Source organism: Leucopleurus acutus, assembly GCF_964270905.1.
Source record: "Leucopleurus acutus genome assembly, chromosome: 11".
Taxonomy (NCBI): domain Eukaryota; kingdom Metazoa; phylum Chordata; class Mammalia; order Artiodactyla; family Delphinidae; genus Leucopleurus; species Leucopleurus acutus.
Window position 1 is genome coordinate 32,296,615 of NC_139152.1, and position 22,192 is coordinate 32,318,806.

Here is a 22,192-nt window from a genome sequence, read left to right on the forward strand (position 1 = left end):
CGGCCGGTGCGGGGGCCACGGCCACTGTCACCCGGGCCGGGCGGGCTCTTGCTGCGTCCTGCCTGCCTGCCATGGTTCTGCGGGCACAGCACCTCAGCTGAACCTCTCGCAGGCCCCAGAGCTGTGTTTTGGCCCTGGGTGGGGGAAGGGGAAGCAGAGGAGGAAAGGGAGCGGGCGGGGGAGGGCGGCGCCGGACGCGGAGCCGCCGCCTTCGCATAAATGGGCGGCCGTGGGTGCAGATGGGGTCAGCCGGGAGCGCTGGCTGCGGGCGGTGAGCTGGCCTCGTCTTCTGACCGGAGCGGCCGGCCTTGGTGCAGGAGGGGCGGCCGGTTTGAAGCAGGGTCGGTCATGGCCAGTGGCAGCTGCCAGGACTGCGAGGAGGAGGATGAGGAAACTCTGAAGAAGTTGATAGTCAGGCTGAACAATGTCCAGGAAGGAAAACAGATAGAGACGCTGGTCCAAATCCTGGAGGATATGCTCGTGTTCACTTACGCCGACCACGGTAATCGTTTGCCGGGGAACTGTCCCTTTACCGCCCCCCACCCCGGCCCTCCTTCCCCCCCGGCCTTTTTTTTTTTTTTTTTACAAACTTTCTCCCCCCGAACTTTGTGGCCGCACAAACCTGGATTCTTGAGGAGCCGCAAACTCTCTACTCCTTAGGGCAGAAAAGAGCTGATAATTCTAGGAAGGTCTTGAGCTCACTTCTTTTGTTTTCTCCCTCCTTTTCAGACTTAAAAGGGGTGCCATGAATCGTGACTTTGCTACTTTTCCCTAACCCCCTTCTTTTCCAGCCTCCAAGTTATTTCAAGACAAAAATGTCCACGTGCCTCTGTTGATCGTCTTGGACTCGTATATGAGAGTCGCTAGTGTGCAGCAGGTAAAGGAGTTGTTTTCATTTTTCCCATTTCCCCTTCGCATTGGAAATAGGTGTTTTTCTATTAATATTCTATACCCAGAGTTCTGGGTTATTTCTGAGATTTGTCCTGACAAACCGCTGACTGTGGTTTTAAGATGGAAGCGTTTTCAAATCATTATCAAATGTTAACGGTGTAAGAGGGCCAACTGTGTGCTCCCTAATTATATTTAAGAAGTAACTTTATACAGTCGGCTGACAGAATATGGATGGTGGTGGGAGGGGAATAATAATGGATTGAGGTTTCGTTCTGACATTGGCTAGATGGCTAGATCATCAGTGCTTAAATAAAATTATTCTAAGAATCTTCCCAATGTACAGCATGTCCTGCAGATGACACAATTGTGAATAGTTTGGGAAAGAGGAATAATGAACAGTAATAGAACTAATAATAATTAACTTAATAAAATGAAGTTACTGGCAAACTCTCATAGGTTTAAGGTTTTCTTTTTTTTTTAAACTTGAAGACAGATTTCTAACCTTCTTTAGTTGTAGTACACAATGTATTATCTAAAGAGTGATGTTTTAGGATTCCCCTATAAGTTTAAATCTATACTTCTCAACCGTTTTCATATAAAATGAATGTAAAAGTGAATCTTAGAAACTGCACTGTAGGAAACCCAGAAATTTGTTACATATCTTAGATATATTTAAAAAGGAGCCTTAAGATGATAATTAAGGATGATTTACAGTCAAAACAAAATTACTGCCTAAGGCTAACTTCCTTTGTAGATATTGAGATTTGGGGAACTGAAATTACCTTTTTCATTTGCATGTTAGATCCTGAAGGGAAAGAGAATTGAACTTTGAACTCTATCGAGGTGCAGTGTTTCTAATACCTACTTGAGAGGCTAGACAGATGTAAGAATTATCTGGATCTCTTAAGTCTGTATCTGTCTATCTTATGCTAATCTCTGTGTCTAGCTATGTCTAGTTTGGGTGAAACATATATCTAGCTTCTTTTATATGAAGATGTTTATATCTCAGATAAATGGTTACTTTTATTTTTCTTCAACTGAAATATTTCCCATCTGACTATTCATTTTCAGGCTGTTAGCAAATAAGATCATGAAAAAATGGAGACATGATAAAGACACTGTTCTTTTTAACACCCAATGTCTGAATTTTGCCCATGAAACATGAGTCACTCCCTGGCACTGGCCTATTGTGCTTGCTACTCTCCATCCACATCATCCTTCTTACTTGCCTCTGCTTTGGCGTTCCAAAGTGCCTTGTCTGGCAGCCTCCATTCCTTGGATTCTGTTCTTGGTAGTCTCCTCTGCCAGGTACAACTCAGAACAATTGGGCCCTGGGTGGCCTTTGGTCTGCAGGGTCCAGAGGAGGCAGTGCTAGACTTGAGAATCCAGGGAAGCCTGCAACATTCCCACCACCTAATTCTTCTTCATTTTAGAAACTGCCTGAGCCTGGACATGTTTGTTTGGAGTAGTTATGAATGTCACTCAATATCCTTGCCCAGTAGGTACCAGAGATAAATGAAAATAAGGAATTGTCTTTTGATATGGTAATTTAATGGAATAGAATTATTAGTTTCAGCACAATATATTACTCTACAAAGGGCATTATGTATATTATATCATTTGATTCTTGCTGGACTCTCACTATCCTCTCAGAAATCACACTGAATGTTTTTTCCTCAGAATAAGTAGCTCATTTAGGATCGCAGAGCTAGTGACAGGGTCAGGACTCAAGCTTCACACACGTTCAGAATCTTTTTCCATCATATAGTAGGTGCTGATGTCATAAGATTTTTACACAAGTAAAAAGTACAATGGTATGATACAAATGCTGTGACCGTGCTACGCACAATGACATTATCGATTTAAATTATCATTGATCTTATCAAAGGGATGTGGAGTGGGGTAGCTCTACTGATATTTTAATACTCCACTTAAAAGAAAAAAAAATTTTTTCCTTCAGCTTTCTTCATATTACTGGTGAAATTAGTCTAGATATTCTTTAAAGCTTTATATCTTGAATCAGCTGGAGGTGCTGGATTAAAATCACTTGATGAATTTAAGGAGTTAAGGTAAAGTCCCCTTCAAAAGTAAATAGTAAGGTTTGTTTTCAGAATTCATTTAACATGACATTCCAGACTCTGAATTTTTATTTTCAATGTCTTTTCATATTTTATTAGTTCTCCTTAATAAATGACAATCTTTAGAGAATTGGTAGTTAGGCTGCTGTCTTATAAATTTCTTTTCCTGCCAGTCATCTGATCATTTCTCTGTGTTCTTCAGTTTACATTACATCTCTTTATCCACACAGTTTCCACCTTTGATGTAAGTGAGTGAAATATATGAAAGTGACTAAAATTTTCTTTAACCCCTAGACTCTTTCCCATTGTGCATTACTTAGATACTTGAATTTACAGAATAATTATAATAAAGTGAAACTACCAATTTAATTGTATTATAACTGTGCAGGATGGGAGCCTTCTCTTTTTGAAAGATAAGCTTTTAATTGAATACATTAATGGATCAATTGTTACCTCTGCTTTGCTGCTAGCAATTCTATTTAATCTTGGAAGCTCAGTTGCCTCAGTCTTTTTGCAAAGCAATTACTGATGCTGCTGTTTCATCAAGCAAAACAAAACAGGTTTTCTCCTTGAGTTAGCCATGCAGATGCAGAGATGAGTATAGTATCCTGTGTGATTTATGATTTTATATTTACCACCAGAAACTGTTCCAAATGTTAATTTTTGAAATACTTGGGGAAAAAAGTCTTGATGATTTTATGAAAGCACAAAAATAGCCAGTTTCTATGACATCCGGATTGTCAATGTCTGTTCGGCTTACGTGGAGGAGGTTGTCTACTTAAATATAGGTAAAAATAGCTGTCAGAAATTGCTTCCTTTTCAAGGAATTTGAAATCGTGTAAGAGGAAGTGATGACAGAGTAAAGCAATTCATGCTTAATCCAGAAAAGATCTGGAAATAATATTGTAACGAGATCTTATGTAATCACTTTTATCTTATTAAATACCCCTCTTTTATTCCTGTAAACAAGTAGGAAACGTGGCATTATTCCTTTTTGGTTGCATAGAGATTTCTCCCCTTGTCACTCAACCGTCTGTACCACTTAGCTCCAACTCACGTATCCAGTCTCATTTAGGAATGGGCCCCTCTTTGGCAGCCTCCTCACCATTTAGTATCTTACTTTCCTTCCTCACAACTCATCAGTATTAGAAGTTTCCATTTCCCTATTTTGAGTGACCAAATTTATAATTCTTTTGAAATCTGACTCAAATTCTACCTTTTCTGTATTATATTCTTCCCTGAGTAATTCTAGCGAATCCTGCTTTCAGGATTCATATTATGTTGGTATTTATCACACATCGTGCTTAGGCACTTTTTCATTAATCTCTAGATCTGCATGTATATGCATTTTCTATTTTCTTTTTCTGACCATATCAAGTTTAGTTCTGTAATATAGTAGAAAGAATTGAAGAGTCCTTAAATTTGGGGAGGAAACTATAACAGGAAAAGTGAGTTAAATTTAATGTCCAGTTTGGAATTAAAATATCGTATGTAAAAAAGTGTATTTTTTTCAGAAGTAAAGAGCAGCTTATTCAAGTTGGCATCATGTATAAATGAGCTGAACGAAGGTATATTTAAAATGCATCAGTAAGATCATACTTAATTTGGGAATGTGAGAGAGTTTAGGGACACTTGTGATGTCTAAATCTCATCAGCTCATAGTTAGGTGTACGGAAGAAATCTAGAGGGGTCCACTGAGAAATTCTACCTCCTCTCTATCTCATAATGCCTGTCTCTTTTACCTATGAAAGACGTTACATTGTCATCAGACGATACTACTTCTTTTGCTATTTTTTCTAGCTCCATTATCTGGAGAGCAGTCTTTCCAGATAACTTACACTTTGCCATCAAAATCTCCAACTTCCCTTAATCCTCCATTCCAAACTACTTCATTTCTTCTTATAATTAAAGTACTAAATATTTAGAAGAAAATCTGTCAGGTAGATATGCCTTAAAAGGTACGAAGGCCTGAGAATAGCCTTTCCTGTACTTCATAATTTTGGTGTGTCCTCTAAAACTATTTTTTGTGTGTGTGTTATTTCCTTTTATGTAGACAATAGGCAGTCTATTGCCTTCATCATTCAGAAATGTTATAATATTTTTGTATGCCTTTTCAGTAGATTTTTGAAGAAAGATGTATTCTAAGTATATGAGTTGCTTTTCTCAGTAAGCATTTTTAGAGTATCATTTTGTTTTAAAATAATTATTTTAAAATAATGTAGCCACCTATTCTATTAAGAATGAAGAGATTCTTTGACTGAATATATTCTATTTGTGTGGTTTTTTAAAAAATGTGAATATTTGTCTTTCTTGTTTTTAGGTGGGTTGGTCACTTTTATGCAAATTAATAGAAATCTGTCCAAATACAATGCAAAGCTTAATGGGTCCCCAGGATATTGGACATGATTGGGAAGTCCTAGGGGTTCACCAGTAAGTATGTAAAAACAAACTGCATTGAATATTTATCTGTACATATGACAACCCTTCCCTTGATATATTATATTTGCAATCCAAGCCAATCTAGTAAAAATCCTTTAAAATACATATAGTTTTCCCTGAATCAATGATTTACATTTATAGAGAGCTTTTGACTCAGAAGTCTATAATCTATTTGAATTAGAAAACTAACATTTGAGGTAAGAAGTCAGGTGTTGTTATTATTTTAGTAATATAATAATAGTTATACAATTGATTAAGTTGTAGATTGTTGATGACTGTTTATGAATTCAAACCAAGGAAAGATTTTTTCTTTTTTCTTTTTTTTTTGCGGTATGCGGGCCTCTCACTGTTGTGGCCTCTCCCGTTACGGAGCACAGGCTCCGGACGCACAGGCTCAGCAGCCATGGCTCACGGGCCCAGCCGCTCCACGGCATGTGGGATCTTCCCGGTCCGGGGCACGAACCCGTGTCCCCTGCATCAGCAGGCGGACTCTCAACCACTGCGCCACCAGGGAAGCCCCTCTTTTTTTACTTTTTAATAGTAGAACTGACACAAACCACTACTTCTTCAAAACAAAAATATGGGAACTAAAATGTTAGTTCTATAAATAGTAATTTAGAAGTTTATGCTTTACTGTCTTTAAAAAGTACATTTATGTATATTCATACATATATATTTAATGAGCTTAAACTACAGCTTTCAAAATGAAGAAAAAAGAGGAAATTATCTTTCAGGACATCTGCAGCCAAATCTTGATAGCTATTTACCAGCTATATTATTGCAGTTTGCAACATAATGACTTCTTAAATGAGACTACTTCTTTAGCCATAATTAGTTAAGAAAAACTTTTCTGAAAAAAAAAATGTGTTTCCAGGAAAATCCTTTTTGGAAAACTTTGTTTCTTGACATTTAACAAAATATCTTCTGTCATCAACTTTAGGTGTTCTTTATACCTAATGTGACTCTTCTTTACCACAGAGAAGTGAATACTAATTGCTTCCAAAGGCATATTGCTTGTGGAAAACGTAATTAATGCAAAACTAAATTTTACATCTTTGCACTATTTATTAGTATTAACTGTGGCTGCAGATTTTGACAAATCAGAGCTGTTTGTTCATAGGCGAGCATGTCCGTGCTTATACATTTTTCCATCTTTGATAAACATGTGTTGCTGTTCTTCGGTTTCTAGCATCTAAAGACTGTGCTCTGAAAAGAGACTAATTACAGTTAATAGGTGTTCTCTGAACACCAAACTAATCTCTGAAATTCTATGAGTCAGTAGTAAAGAATACTGCATTTAATGAGGAATTAGACAAAATATGCCTGCAATTAGTAGTTGTAATGTTATGTGTCCCTTGGTTTGGATGAGAATTTCCAAGATCCCCAAAGATTAGCCATCTATAACTTTAGGGAGCAATGGAAAACTCATCTAGTCATATTCTGGTATAAACCAAATGTTCAAATTAACTTACATAAACGTTTCTACAGGAAGTTTCATTCACTCATTTATTTGGTCACTCACTCATCATTCATTCATCTTCTGTTCATCAGGTATTACACTCCTTTAGGCCAGAAGTAGTGTGAACAGTGTAGACACACCCTCTCTACAGTGGAGCATATTAGATCATTACCAGCAAATATTTATTGTAAAACATATCTCCTTATATTCAAGGACTTTTATCCCCCCAAAGGCTTACAGTACTAAAGGAGAAATCTCTTGTGTGGTGTTGAAGTCAGGAATAGTGGGAGTGGTGCAGGGAGAGGTAGGGGCAGCATAGGTAGGAGGAGAATTGACAGAGTCGAAGGACAGGGTCTCTCAGTTCCTCACCTCACCACCTGGAGACCACGTGCCAAGTTTCTTGGATCTAGGTGAAGCCATGGAGGCTCTCTCTTCTTCTAACAATAGAAAGCCAAACAACACTGGGGTAGGAATAGACTAAAGATTGTATATTTTAGAATTGATAACTCAGGGGCTCAAATTTAATGCATTTGAACTAATTGAATACTATTGATAGACTAGGTTCACTTTCTGTTATAAAATATCAATTTCTCTTTCAAAAATAGTAAAAATCAATAATTTAAATATTCAAATGGTTCTTAATTTTTATATACAAGCTAACATTTTAATTACATCTCCCTATAATAATATCAATGTGTATAACATAATTTACAAGTTTGTATCACATATAAACTGATTGATCCCTTGGTGCATATAACTCAATATTATTTTGGATATAGAATTGGGTGAAATAGTTAATAGTTGAATTTGAATATTTAGAGGAAAAAGTTATAACTTTTCTATGGAGACTCATAATAATTCCCTGTTAGTCATCATAAACCTGGCTCAGGTTTACAGGGAGAAAAAATACACTAGCTTCAATATAGGGAATGAAATACAATGAGATGAAGAAAAATGTAGGTGAGTAAAAAACAATATCTAAAAGAGCAAACATCTAGGTATGATCTTGATTTTTGTTTTTAATTACAGACTGATTCTTAAAATGCTAACAGTTCATAATGCCAGTGTCAACCTGTCAACAGTTGGATTGAAGGCCTTAGATCTTCTCCTAACTTCAGGTAGTATATACACACATTTTTAATGTTGACTGAAAAAAACATTTTAAACCATTTGCTAAATGTGTTTTGATGTTATTTTTTTAAAGTATAATCACATAATATAACCTCAATATTGATGATTTCCAAAATTCTGTTTCCATTTTCCATTTTTTAAAAAGAAATTTATTTATTTATTTTTGGCTGCATTGGGTCTTGGTTGCTGTGTGCAGGCTTTCTCTAGTTGCGGGGAGCAGGGGCTACTTTTCATTGTATGTGTGGACTTCTCACTGGGTGGCTTCTCTTTATTGTGGAGCATGGGCTCTAGGCACGTGGGCTTCAGTAGTTGTGGCATGTGGGCTCAGTAGTTGTGGCTCGCGGGCTCTAGAGCACAGGCTCAGTAGTTGCGGCACATGAGCTTTGTTGCTCTGTGACATGTGGGATCTTCCTGGACCACGGCCCAAACCCGTGTCCCCTGCATTGGCAGGCAGATTCTTAACCATTGTGCCACCAGGGAAGCCCCTCCATTTTCTTTCCTTATCTCTTTTCTCTACACTTTTTCTCTCAAAAATACCACCCAACATCTTGGCCTTAAACATCACCTTATATATTACTCCCAAATCTAATGTCTGTCCCCAGCTTTGCTCCTCAGATCTGGTCCCACATCTCACATTCTCATTAGTTTGTTAGCCATACATGTCCTTGTCTTGACTGTATTGTACTTCATTATATCTCTAATATGTTTTCTATAATATATGCTCTAGAGTATGACATAATAGTAATACATCATAATAAAAATATATAGCATTTCTTCTTGAGTGCTTGCTAAATGCTAGGCTTAACATGTAAAATACTTAATATGCTTTTAAAAGCATAATCCTCAAAACATCTCTTGAGTTTATTATTTTATCTCAGTTTTCTAGAGAACACTGAAGCATAGAGAGATTGCGTCAGCCAAAAAGTAGTAGAACCAGGGTCTGATTTCACATGTCAGGTTCTTTCCTTGAGTAAACTTATACTTGGAGGATAATGGACCTGAAAACAAAGAATATTGCTGTGGTGCAATAGTTGTGATCATTGCTGTGACAGACACTTGCTATGATGTAAGGTTCTGAGAAGAAAGGCTCCTTTCAGGGAAGCTAAGCATGAAGGATAGGGTGGATTTCCTTCAAAGTGTGAAGGGTGCTTTAGGTCAAGAAAACAGCATGTGCAGCATTGCAGAGGCCTGGGAGGGGCTGGATGTGTGGGTGGTAAGATTTTTAAAGGCCCTCATTGACCATGCTAAGTGATGAAGGTCCAATAGGAGAAAGAGAAAGGAAGAAAGAGGGTGAAGATCAGAGAATGAACTGAAGAGGGATAGGAAAGGCCAGAAGGTACTCACCACTTCACCAGAGCCTTTTATTAAAATATATAATGGGATGTACTAACTAGTCTTAACCATGATTTATTTAAACTCATCCTTGGGATCTTGTTTTTTGGTGGGGGTGGGGAGGTAAAGATTTATTCTCCATTTGGCAATGGACAGGAGGTTTATGAATTTGAGAAATCTCCCAACATGAATATATCAAGGTTAGCAGCATGTAGACAAATAGTAAATTTGACATGTGTTTTAAAAAGACTAGTTAATTTCTTCCACGTAACATTAATAATTTTGAGCTTTTAGGAAAACTTGTAATGTGTTTTAGAGTTCATTTCAGGTACTTATTAGAGGCTAATTTATGAATCATTTTTTTGTTTGGCTTATTTGTTAACTGAGGTAATAGTTATTGGCACTTACTGCTGTGCTGGCTGCTAGAGAACTCTCAGACAGGTGAGGCAAAGTTCCTACAATGTAGAAGTTCACAGTCCAGCACCACTGTCCAATATAACTTTTTGCAATGAAGGAAATGTTGTATATGTTCAAAATCATGGTGAGTAGCCACATGTGGTGGTTGAACATTGGAAATGTGAGAAACTGAATTTTAATTTTAATTGATTTAAATTTGTGTTTAAGTAGCCTCATGTGATTGGTGGCTACAGAATTGGATAGCACTGACAAAGAGATAAAAAGCATTTAAAGAAATGATTTCAATGTAATGAGGAAAGTACTCTAACAGAGATATGAAGAAAACCACCATAGGAACAAAGAGAAGACTGCAGCTAAGCTCATTTGTAGGAGTTAAGAGCATGGTCATGACCTGCTTTAATTTTAATCCAGCTCTGCCTCTTATTTGTTCTACTTTGGGCAAAGTCACTGCATCACTTCTGTGCCTCAGTTTCCTTATCTCTATCTAACATGAGGATTGCACCTACCTCACAGGGTTGTGGTGGTTTACACGTGTTAGAGTGAACTATCAATACTTCAACCTATGTCTGACATGTTATGTGCTGTAGAAGTGTTTGCTACGACTACCACTCCTACAGTTTTTATTGACAGAATAGGTACTGTTTGTGTTATTTCTTGTTAAGGTAGGATCATATTTGGCGCAGAAAATGGCAAGGGCATTCCACACAGCTAGTGCAAGTGCAAAAAGATATCAAAAGAAATGTGTTTATGATGAGCAAGGGGTTTAGCATGTTTGGAGTCAGTAGTGCAGGGAGGGACGTGAGGCTGATGAGATACATGTAGTCTGTGAAAAGTCTTGTTTGTCAGACTGAGGAGTGCGAGAAGGCCTTAGAAGACTTCAGCAAGGGATTTACAGATCACGTTTGTGTTTTAGAAATATAATGCAGCAGGTAAACTAGTTAGGTAGGGATTTGGACCTACCAGAGCAATTATGCAATTGTGTTTGCATTCTAGGTGAGAAGTGTTGGGGTCCTGAACAAGACAGAAATGGAGGGGCCTAGTTCAAAAGGAGTTTTTGAGATATTTAGAAGTTAGACTTGAAGGACTTGGTAATGAGTTGATTCTTTGGCTAGTCAGAGAATGAGAAGAGAGAGGGAGGATGAAAGAAGGTAGATGACGTAGTTTCTCTGGTAACTATTGGATGGTGGTTATTGATGAAGAGATGGAACTGGAGTAGGCTAGGTTTGGGTGGCCATGGAGTATTCAGATGGTGTTGTCTAAGAGGCAGGTAGAAATGTTTCAGGAATTCGGGGCAAAAGGTCTTGGCTACGGGTATTGATTGGGAATCACAGAGTTATAGTAAAGTGTACTGGGAGTTTATCTCATTTAGAAAGACCGTAAAGCTTGATAGGTCTAACATCTGGGGCAATTAAGTGGTTCATCAGAAAGAGAAGTCCACAAACCATTCATAACCCTCATGTAAAAATGAAGACATTAAATGTTAAAGCAGCTATTTACTTGGAGCATATTCTCTTTGAAATAGGTAAAATCACTTTGCTGATACTGGATGAAGAAAATGATATTTTCTTGTTAATTTTTGATGCCATGCGCACATTTTCAGCCAATGACGAAGTCCAGAAACTTGGATGCAAAGCTTTGCATGTGCTGTTTGAGAGAGGTATTTAAAATGTCAAATTCTTTATTTTGATATTTATGTAAGAAGAAATGGTTTATAGTGGGATAAGTAGGATATAATTATGATAATAAGAAAATATCTGAAATTGTACTGTTTATTAAAAGTTGGATTGTCAGTCAAGGATAAGTAATGGGGTTAATTCAGAAATATTGCTTGTTTTTGCAGAATGAATTTCATTCATGGATTATCAATTATGCAATTGTAGTAAGCTTTCTTCCATTGCTTAGCAAGGCATAGGTTCACTTTGCAAACTGTATGTGTAGGAGTTAAGGAAGAAAAAGCAATACTGTGAAGCCAAGCATAGGTTAAGTTTGGGTTTATGATGTTAAGTCATCACCAGAGGTTTTAGAAATTGCTAAAGGCTCTGGATAAAGAGCTAAGAGGTTTACAAAGTGTCCCTTAGGAAAAAGACTAATATGTATTTTATCACATGGCACTGAGAATGATGACAGAGATAGCCATGTAATTTTATAGTTGGTTGGAACCTTTAGTCCTTCCACTGGCTTGGTGAGGAAATGGATCAGAGAAGTGAAATGAGCAACCTGCCTGAGAGTACACAGCTAGTTATCTCCATTACAATTCAATTTACCACAGTTTTTGAGAGCACCTTTTGTGTCATTATGAAAGCCAACAGTGCTAGGAGTTTAGGATAAGAATAACGTATGTGGGCCCTGTGTTCATATCAGTTTACCTACTCTAGTTTCTGGAAGCTCCAGGAATGGAAATTCTACTGTTTAATTCCCTGTCTTATTCCAGAAGGACTTCAAATAGCTTATAGATATTTATAATACATTAGAGGAAAAGAAAAATGAATGAGGAAATGGGTGAAGGGAAAATGATATGAAGCTAGGTTAAATTTACTGCTTACTTCAGATCCTGTATCTTAGCAAACGGATGGACCAGAAATTTGGTTCTTTGCTTCCTATCAGGCAAAGAGGTAAACATCATTGGTTACAAAGTTACTTGAGATAAAAGTCAACTCATTAATCAGAAGAAGCAATCAGTCTCATGGGAGACTTGAGAAAATACTCCCTTGGGTTTCCCTGGATAAGTTGATAAAATACATACAGTTTGCAAGGAACACAAAGTGTATTTCAGTGAAAGAGATTCTATCAAGAGTCAGAACAGCATGGACACGGGGCTCAGCTCTCTGATGGTGGAAGAGAGGAATGGAGGAACTGCATGTCTTTCAGGCTGTCTTCTCTAAATGTCATATCTTGAAACTAAGCTTTTCATAAGAATTGGGCAGAATAGAGTTTGAGGAATTACTGTCTTGAGGGCTTATAATCTTCCGTGCTGCAGTTTAAGGGGCACATTCTTATTCATGAAAGAAGGGTTAGCATCGCTCACCAGCATTGTGGGATCCATCTAGGACATATGGAGAAGCGCCAGGGAATGTTAAAAAGACGATCTTATTTGATAGATCAGCGCTGACAGTGTTGTGATTGTATATGTAGAGTAGAAACATTTCTGAAGTTTTCAAGAATATGAAGTTCCCCATTACTTAGTGGCACGTGTAAAGTTAATTTTCAAAATTTGAAACTATGCTCTGGAAACTGTTTCATAAAATGAGAAGGTTTGGTGATACTTCTCATTTATTAGAAGAACCCAGTCAATTTCACATTATATTATATGGACTATTGGTGTAAAGTTGCACAGCAAAAAGGAATGTTGATTTTGAAGAGTGACACTAACATTTATGTCAGTGTCCTTCTCAGGCTAGATAAACCAGATTTTTATACATGTTTTTGAGGTTCCCACCCAGTAAAATGACTCCAAATGAAACTCATTGGCTTGATCCCAAGACTTTAATTATGAAAATTAATGATGACAATTTTTGATCTCTGATGAAGTCAGACCATTAAGATAAAGTATTTCAAAGTCTAATTACTTGTTATTTGCTAAAGTTCATTCCTCTTGAACTCATCCACTTAGCTGAGCTGCCCTTCAACAATGTACCATTAACCACTCCTTTTTTTTTTTTTTTTTGCGATACGTGGGCCTCTCACTGCTGTGGCCTCTCCCGTTGCGGAGCACAGGCTCCAGACGCGCAGGCTCAGCGGCCATGGCTCACGGGCCCGGCCACTCCGTGACATGTGGGATCTTCCCGGACCGGGGCACGAACCCGTGTCCCCTGCATCCGCAGGCGGACTCTCAACCACTGCGCCACCAGGGAAGCCCAACCGCTCCTTTTTAAGTATTGTGATATGTTCACTTCAGTAGGCCATCTTTATTATTCATTGATTAGTTTTCTCTAGAATCTTTCAAATGAAATTGTAAATAATTTTATTTTTCTGAGAACTGTTTGGTCACTACATGGTCACTACATTTCAAAACATGGAATAACTAATATGGGTCAAAACAATTATTTTAACCTCAATAGCTATTTTCCCCGTTATAAAATTCCTAGGAAGTGCTCTTTGCTAAAATATAATTTTTAATTTGTTTGTTGTATCTACTGTCTTATCTAATCATCATGAATATTATAGAGTAATTAAACTTTTATATCATGTTTGAGCTCTTTCGATATTTTGTCTTTCATTTTTTAGTTTCAGAGGAGCAACTGACTGAATTTGTTGAGAATAAAGATTATATGATATTGCTAAGTACATTAAAACATTTTAAAGATGAAGAGGAAATTGTGTTTCATGTACTGCACTGTTTATATTCCCTAGCAATTCCTTGTAAGTAGCCTGCATACATGGTTTCATTTTTGAATCTGAAAAATTACAATATTATCTTCTTTCTGAGTGTGTTTCAAAAATATTTTTATTATTTAGAAACTTGTAGATGCTAAACTCATTCATTTATTCATTTAATAAATTTTTATTTATTGATGCTGTACTGCTACTGGCTCTGGGCTTGGTGCTGGAGAAACAGTAGCAGAAAATATAAACATATATCTTTCCTTTTCTGACCCCATAGTACTCCGCAAGATACGGATAAGCATGGAAGTGATTACAAAGTATTATAGGGCAAGTGTTGGCAGAAGTACCTAGGGTTTTGAGAACAAACAGGGAGTGAGGCAGTCAGCGGAGTCTTGAATGATGAGGAGAGCTTTGTGTGTGGAGAGGTGTGAGGTGAAGTAGAAGTGCAGGCAGTATCCCAGGCAGTGGGCATCCTAAGCGTAAAGATCCTGGAGCAAAAGATAGCATAGAGGAATCAAGAGGATAAAAGTAGCTCAGTAAACTGTATTTATAAGTGTGTGCACGCATGCGTGTGTGTAATACACATGCAGAGCCCTGAGCATCTGCTCCTGTGCCATTTCATGGAGGTAGGGGAAAGGCTTGATGAGAGTCAGTGGATGAGGCTGGAGACATAACCAGATCCTAGGGCCTGAAAAGCCACAGGAAGGAGTTGGCACTTTATTGTGATTCTTGTTTAGCATTTGGGTGATGCTATGAAATCTAGCCACTTTCATAACAAAAAAAGTACAAATAAGAAGAAATTAATTTGCTGTGCATGCTACCAGTGAATACTAATGGACAAAAATAATACATCAGATTTCTATTACTTTTGTAAGTGCACATGAGCATTTTGTATTTCATGTATTACCTGTTTGGGCTTGTACAGGATTTACACATGCATTTATCTGGTAATAATTTCATCTTCACACATGTGAAGTTGTGAGGATTAAATCAGTTAAATAATGTGAAAAATGTAGAATAGTACCTGGTAATGTAATGTAGTAAGTGTGGTTAAAACAATGACAGTATTACTACATGCTTTGTATTTCATACATATGTAGCTTATTATATATAATATGTGTATATGGTTTCAGACATAGAAATCTCACAGATGTGAGACTAATCGCCTTGTGAAAGAATGCCCGTTCTTAATAATGGTTATAAAATCCATCATTTTCTTATCCATGGAAAGTTAAACTCTTAGAAGTAGATGGGGCAGAACAGTAATAGGAAATGGAATTTAAACTTCTCTGAGTCATCTACTGCCAACAAACTGAATATATTCTTCATTTTACCTTTCCTTGGCTATACATTTATTTATTTATTTTGTGCTGGTTGTTTTGAAATTCATTCTTTTCCACCCACATCACCATAACTCCAGTGTAAATGTGCTGATTCATAAAGAAAAGGTCAAAGAAAGCAGCAACTAAAACTTAAAAAAAAGCAGGTGTCTTAAACTTTACATTGAATCTAGAGCAAGTTGTATCTTTGATAATGAATAAAAGGAGGTAATTGCGTTGAGGCCATTTCCTTTCATTTCATTTCCTTCTTTTTCCATATTTAGTGTTTTTTAAAATACAAATTAAACATTAAAAACGTAGTTTTTGGAAAACAGTTGGTTAGTTTGATTGTGCCAGAAAAGAAAGAAAAATGTTTTGCAAACACCTTTTTTCTGTCTGTTTTAAGAAGAGTCAACATTTCATTCAGACATATAAATTAGTTTTCTCCACATAGGTTCACATACTCTATTGATTAATTGCCTTTCCCAGTGGATTCTTTCCTTCCTTTGTGGTTCACCTATGTTTATCCCTTAGTTATACATTTTAATATTATGTCCCTCCTCTCCCTTCATCCATTCTTTTCCCTGTCTATCTCAGAGCCTTCAGGAAGCTCGGTTTTGCTGCCTTTTACAATGACTGCTCTTCTGCTGCCCTTCTGGAATGGACAGGAAATAGATGATAGCTGATTCTACCTCTTCTATTATGTGATATAATCTTGATTTTCTTTCTGTTGGTTTGAGGAAAGGAGCAATTAAAATCCGTTATCCAATGGAATAGTGCCTCATTCGGAAACAGGCCCCAAATCCATTTATTTGAAAACTTACAGCCAAAACTTTACGTATTTTGACTTATATAAAAAGCACTCTCAGTTTTCCCTTTATTTTCTTTAAGTTTTTAAGCCAAAAATACAGGAATAAAGCAACTTTCCCTTAATGCTAGAGATGAGTCCTAAATTGTATTATATTAACATCGAACAACAGTATTTTTATAGCTATTTGACAGAACAGTATATTTAAATTTGGAAATGTAGCCATTGTACTGCCATATATTTAAAATCTCTGTAAGGTGTTTTTGTATGCATATTTAAAAGGGGAAATTATTACCTTATTGAAAATTATGATTTCTTTAAATTTAGGCAGTAATGTTGAAGTCCTCATGAGTGGCAATGTCAGGTGTTATAATATTGTGGTAGAAGCCATGATAGCATTCCCTATCAGTGAAAAAATCCAAGAAGTGAGTTGCTGCTTGCTCCATAGGCTTACATTAGGTAAGTTATAATTCTTGGTTAATTTATCGCAGTCTATATGATGTAAGTATATATAGCATACATATGCTTATGTTTAAGTAAATATTGACATACACTGGATGGAAATATTGTAAATTAGCAAACTGTTCTGCCATTCTTAGGTGGAATTTTAATAGGAGTGGCAAAAATAAAAGTGTGCAATATGAGAAGTCTTATCACTGTTATGCTATATTTAAAGTATTATTGTGTAAATAGTTGATACATACAAAAAAATAAGCGTAACATATAGAAAATGTGAAGCACAGTGCAAAAGAACTCCTCACCCAACTTAAATATTAGTACATTACCAGTGCTGGTAAAGCTACTCTGGGCTCTGCCCTTCTTCCACTTTCTCTACAGAGGTTAACACTCTCCAGAGTTTTGTGTTAATAAACCTTTTGCTTTCTAAATTAAATTTTACTACATTCATTTATCTCTGTAAACAAAATTGTTAACGTTTGCTTGTTTTTGCTTGATAAAAATGGCATCATGCTGAATGTTGTCTTCTGCAAGTTTTTAAAGACTATTTTGTTTATAAGACTCATGAATATTTTTGCATATAGTATGTAGTATTCTATGATGTGAGTATACCACAATTTATTTATCCATTTTCCTATCCGCGGACATTGGTTTATGTCTTGTTTTATGCTACTACCATCTTTCTTGCTATGAAAGTGTGAAGGAAGGTGAATATCTTTTCAAATATTTCTTTGCTATTGGTGCTTCCTCTTTTTGTGGAGTACCTGGTTTGCCTTTTTCTTTTTTTTCATGGTATAGTCTATCTTCTTAAAAATTGATTCTTAGTTCTGGCTAATAATGTTTTGGTGGTCAGTTATATGTATCGAAAATATTTTGTCTTGATTGGTGAGCTGTCTTTTTATCTTCTTTATGTGGCTTTTGTGGTATAGTTTAATTTCATGATGAGTTGCTTTGTGATTTAACCTTTTTAATGTATTTTAAGAAATCCTTCCTTTGCCTAACATAATAAATGTATTCCACATTTTATCCAAAATCTTTCTAATTTAAGCATTAAAGTGTTAAAATCTGTTTGGAATAATTTTATACAGTAGGAATTCAATTAACCCCCCCATTTATAATATGGAGAGCACAATTTATTATATGGTTCAGCCATTTCCCAGTAGTATCATATATTGAATATATGTATATAATATGTATGTATTATTTATAGGTTTATAACATGTAATATATGTATATTTCTGTTTTTGCTGTTCTGTTGTGTTTGTTGATTTGATTTGCCTGGCTCCATATCACACTGTTTAAATTATTATAGCTCTGTAAGTCCTGATATCTCAAAAGCTAATAGGTAAAGTCATTATATATTCTTCTTCTTTGGTTACAGCTTGGCTTTTTTCATGGGCCTTTACAATGCCATATACATTTTAGAATTAACTTGTCCAGTTCCTTGGAAAACTCTATTTGGATTTTGATTAAAATTATACAGAATATATGGATCAATTTAAGAACGGACAACTTTACATTATAATTTTTTCCATACAAGTCTTGCACATCTTATTAGTTATTTCTAGGTACCCTATTTTTGTTATTATATACGGTGTCTTTTTTAAAATTGTATTTTTGAACTGTGTATGTGTAAAGAAATGCAAATGATTTTTTGCATATTAATCTTATCTAAACTCATTAATTCTAAAAATTTATTTATAAATGCTCTTTTCTGTGTAGCAGTTATTTAATTTGATTTCCTTGTCTTCTTGCATGGCCCACAATTACTACTACAGTGTTGACTAGAAGCTGTGATAGTAGGCATCCTTGTCGTTTTCTTGATTTTAAAGGGAATGCTTTATATTCTTCTATCCAGAATAATGCTTATTATATGGGGTTTTGTTGTTGTTATTGTTGTTGTTAATCTTGGTTTTTTTATTATTATTATTATTTTTTTGTGGTACACGGGCCTCTCACTGTTGTGGCCTCTCCCATTGCGGAGCACAGGCTCCGGACGTGCAGGCTCAGTGGCCATGGCTCACTGGCCCAGCTGCTCTGCGGCACATGAGATCTTCCCGGACTGGGGCACAAACCCATGTCCCCTGCATCGGCAGGCGGACTCTCAACCACTGCGCCACCAGGGAAGCCCCAATCTTGTTTTTTTTGTGACAAGTAGCTTTTATCAAGTTAAGAAGTTTCCTTCTGTTTCTTGTTTGCTTTTATTTTAATATGTGGGCTTTTTAAAAAGAATTATGAATATTGAATTTTATCAAATATTTAAAAAAAATTTAAGATCATTTGTTTTCCTCTTATCTTGATAATATGGAGAATTAGAATTGCCTGTACAGGTTTTCTAATAGTAAGCCACTTTGTACTCCTATGATAAATTCAACTTGGTCATTTTATTAGATTTTTTATATATTTATAAAAAAATATAAAATATAAAAAATATAAAAAATTTATATATTTATTTTCAGATCTGCCAGGTAAGTTTTGACTGACTCTTATTCACTCTTCTCTTCCCCTTTCTCTTTTCTTTTATTCTAATTTTATTTATTTAATCATTAATACATAGCTATCTTGTGTTCTGTATCTGATAATTCCAATATATGAAGTTCTTGAGAGTTTAAACCTCCTGCTCCTGTGCTGACTGCCTGTCTGTCATGGAGTCTTGTTTTCCTGTATGTTTGTGAGTTTTTCTTTGATTGAGTTTAATCTCTGAGAATCCTGAGGACCTAAACATCTCATCCAGAGATGTTTGCCAGAAGCTAGGGCACAGGACTGACCTGGGACCACTTTAGAATCTTTTTAAGATTCAAACTTGAAGTGGGAGACTCTGGTTGAGCTACCCTCCTTTGGAGAGAGTACAAGGCTAGTCTGATCAAGGCTAGTTGATCACAGTGACTCATACTTTCCCACATGGCTACTCTGGCTTGACCATTTGCTTTCAGCTCACAGTTCTTGTTTCAGCTCCTTGTTGAGCCTTCCCCAACTCCCTCAATATACACCTTGGAGATTTCCTTGATGTTTTTGTGAGGAGAACAACGCATTAAAAAGTAAATGGTTGGTGAATAGTAAGGCAGGATCCCTAACTGTTGGAAATTGGTTCCGACAACCTTTTCTAAAAAGGATCACCAGAAATGTTTTGTGCAAAATCAGGATTATTATAATAGACATTTGACTTTTCATCACTATAACTCTGGGAAAAAACATCATCATTAATTTGAAAAAACTCATTTTTATGTTTTTATTGTAGCAACTTATATTTTTACTTACATAAATATGGCTATATCCCCTGTATTCAGAATTTGTATAATTCTGCAATTGATTTTAGCCTTAGGAATATTCCTAGGTAGTTTCAGTTAAAATGGAATTTTTATAAATTGAATTCTAATTTGCATGCACAACTTCAGTTTGTTTCTTTCCTTGATAAGCATTTATTGAATGCTTATCATTTGACCAAAACTGTGGAGATATGAAAATAATGTCTTATTTGCACATTTCTTTCATATTTTCTAAAGTAGTTTCATATACAATATATAATTTTTTGATCCTTGAAACAATCCTGGGAGATGTGATATTTTTATTATCTCCATATTTACAGATGAGGACCTATTTTAGCAAGTCTGTGTGTCTTATTCAAGATCATGTAGTCAGTAAGTGGTAAAATACAGAATTTCTGCATTCATAAGCAAAACAAAGCATTTCTTCTAAAATGTTGTAGCCATTTACTAGTTTATTTCTTTTATCAGGTGAGAATTTTACTCATATTTTCATGAAGAAGCACACAGTTGTACAAGCTAGCTGATATCTGGGAAAGTTGTAAAGTAATTCAAAAGTTGATTTCTTAAATCTAGGTAATATAGTAGCACACTAATATAGAATTCTCTATTTCATGTTCTACGATTTACCACTCAAGTTAAAACTTGCATGACATACTAAGAATGTGAGTTTACCGTAATCCTTTAAATGAGCCAGACGAGGAAGTGGTTTTATTGTCATGTTGAGGAAATGGTACTTGAATTTCAAATAGGTCTACAATAGCACATTAAGGGTGGTTGACATTATACTGTTGAAATTAAATAAACCATATAAACTATTATAAGTTTCATATTGTTCTGTGACATTTTTTGAAAGTAAAAAGTCATCAAATTGATCTTTTTTTTGGCCGCACCTCAAGGTTTGTGGGATCTTAGTTCCTTGACCAGGGATTAAACCCAGGCCCTTGGCAGTGACAGTGCAGAGTCTTAACCACTGGACCACCAGCGAATTTCCTCAAATTGATCTTTAGTTAAAGGTGCTTTCTTAGTGACTAGAGAATTTATTGTCCCTGTTACTGTTTCAAAGAAGCTGAATAAAACTTACTTCTTCCTCATAATTAAAATAAAAACCCAAAGTCAGTAAATAAATACTAAGCATTTTGTCAAATTATGAAATTCAATTATGGGGTTAATGCATTTAAAGGCCTTATATAATTTACTATATATTTTCACATAAATTAAATATAAATGAAAATAGGATAAGGCCAGTCTCACTGATGTTTGCTCAGAGTCACACAGTTTTCAGTGGTAGAGCAGCTGTTGGCAGTGGCATGGGAATAATACTAGGGAAAAGGAGGTGAGACAGCCCAAGTTTAGATAAGCTGGTAAAAGTGGAAAAGAACGCTTTTTGAAATGACCCTCCAAGACGAGAGACCACTAAGGGCTGGGCAGTATGTCAGCTTAATGGGTGAATACGGAAGAGGCATGAACATAAAAAGATGTTGATAAAGAAGAGCTACCCCTAGTTAATCTGCCTTTTGATTTTGAAGCCTTGATTGATATTTAGTGTGGGCTTTAGGCTTTTCATGGTATAGAATCTTTTCCAATTCTGGCTGTGTGTCTCAGGGATCATCTAATTACACATATAGCTAACTAGGAGTTTCATTCTTACTCCTAGAAGGAAACTTGGTGACTGTTAATGAGTTACAGATAAGCTAAGTGGAAGGAGGCACATATTTTTGGACTGTCATTTACAAGTGTTTTCCTTATAAGGATTTAGATTTCTATATGACTATGAGAAGAATGAGTATAAAAATGTAAGGGATGTCTTCCTGGGTTGGGTTAGAGGTAGTAAAATATTCTCATATTTTTCTTCTAAGATTATCATAGACAAGATCAGGTAATGATAAGTGTGCCAATGGGTTTTCTGAGCACTATTCTTTAAGTGAAAGAAGGCTGTTTCAGCAAAAGCATTTAATGACAAGGAAGGTTTTTTTCCCCCGTCTTTTAGAAGGCAGGAAAATTAAGCTGTTTTGTACACTCAATATTGTAGTGTCATGAATAACAGATACCTCATTGTTTTAACATGATGATGACATGAGAGGGAGTCAATGAACACAAGTTAATATAACTCAAACATTTAATTTTTTTTTTGCCCAGTCAGTTCCGTTGTCTAAGCAAGATAATTGAATGAGTGCATAAAATAAATTTTCAATACTTTATGCAATCCTCTTAAGCTATTTTAATTAAAGTAAATATATGTTTTAATGTCATTAAGAATAGTCATCACTACTCAA

At 36.0% G+C, this 22,192-nt stretch overlaps 1 protein-coding gene across 1 annotated transcript in view; it reads left to right on the forward strand.

The window, feature by feature from the left end:
• Positions 1–348: 348 nt before the first annotated feature.
• The window catches only part of LRRK2 (leucine rich repeat kinase 2), a gene marked incomplete at both ends in the record, with an annotated part of 152,938 nt that continues 131,094 nt past the window's right edge, over positions 349–22,192 (forward strand). The window contains 7 exons of the mRNA XM_082849938.1: positions 349–502; positions 792–877; positions 5,290–5,399; positions 7,897–7,985; positions 11,270–11,404; positions 13,972–14,110; positions 16,529–16,656. Coding sequence (XP_082706064.1) covers positions 349–502; positions 792–877; positions 5,290–5,399; positions 7,897–7,985; positions 11,270–11,404; positions 13,972–14,110; positions 16,529–16,656 — 841 coding nt within the window. The remainder of the gene's footprint in view (positions 503–791; positions 878–5,289; positions 5,400–7,896; positions 7,986–11,269; positions 11,405–13,971; positions 14,111–16,528; positions 16,657–22,192) is intronic.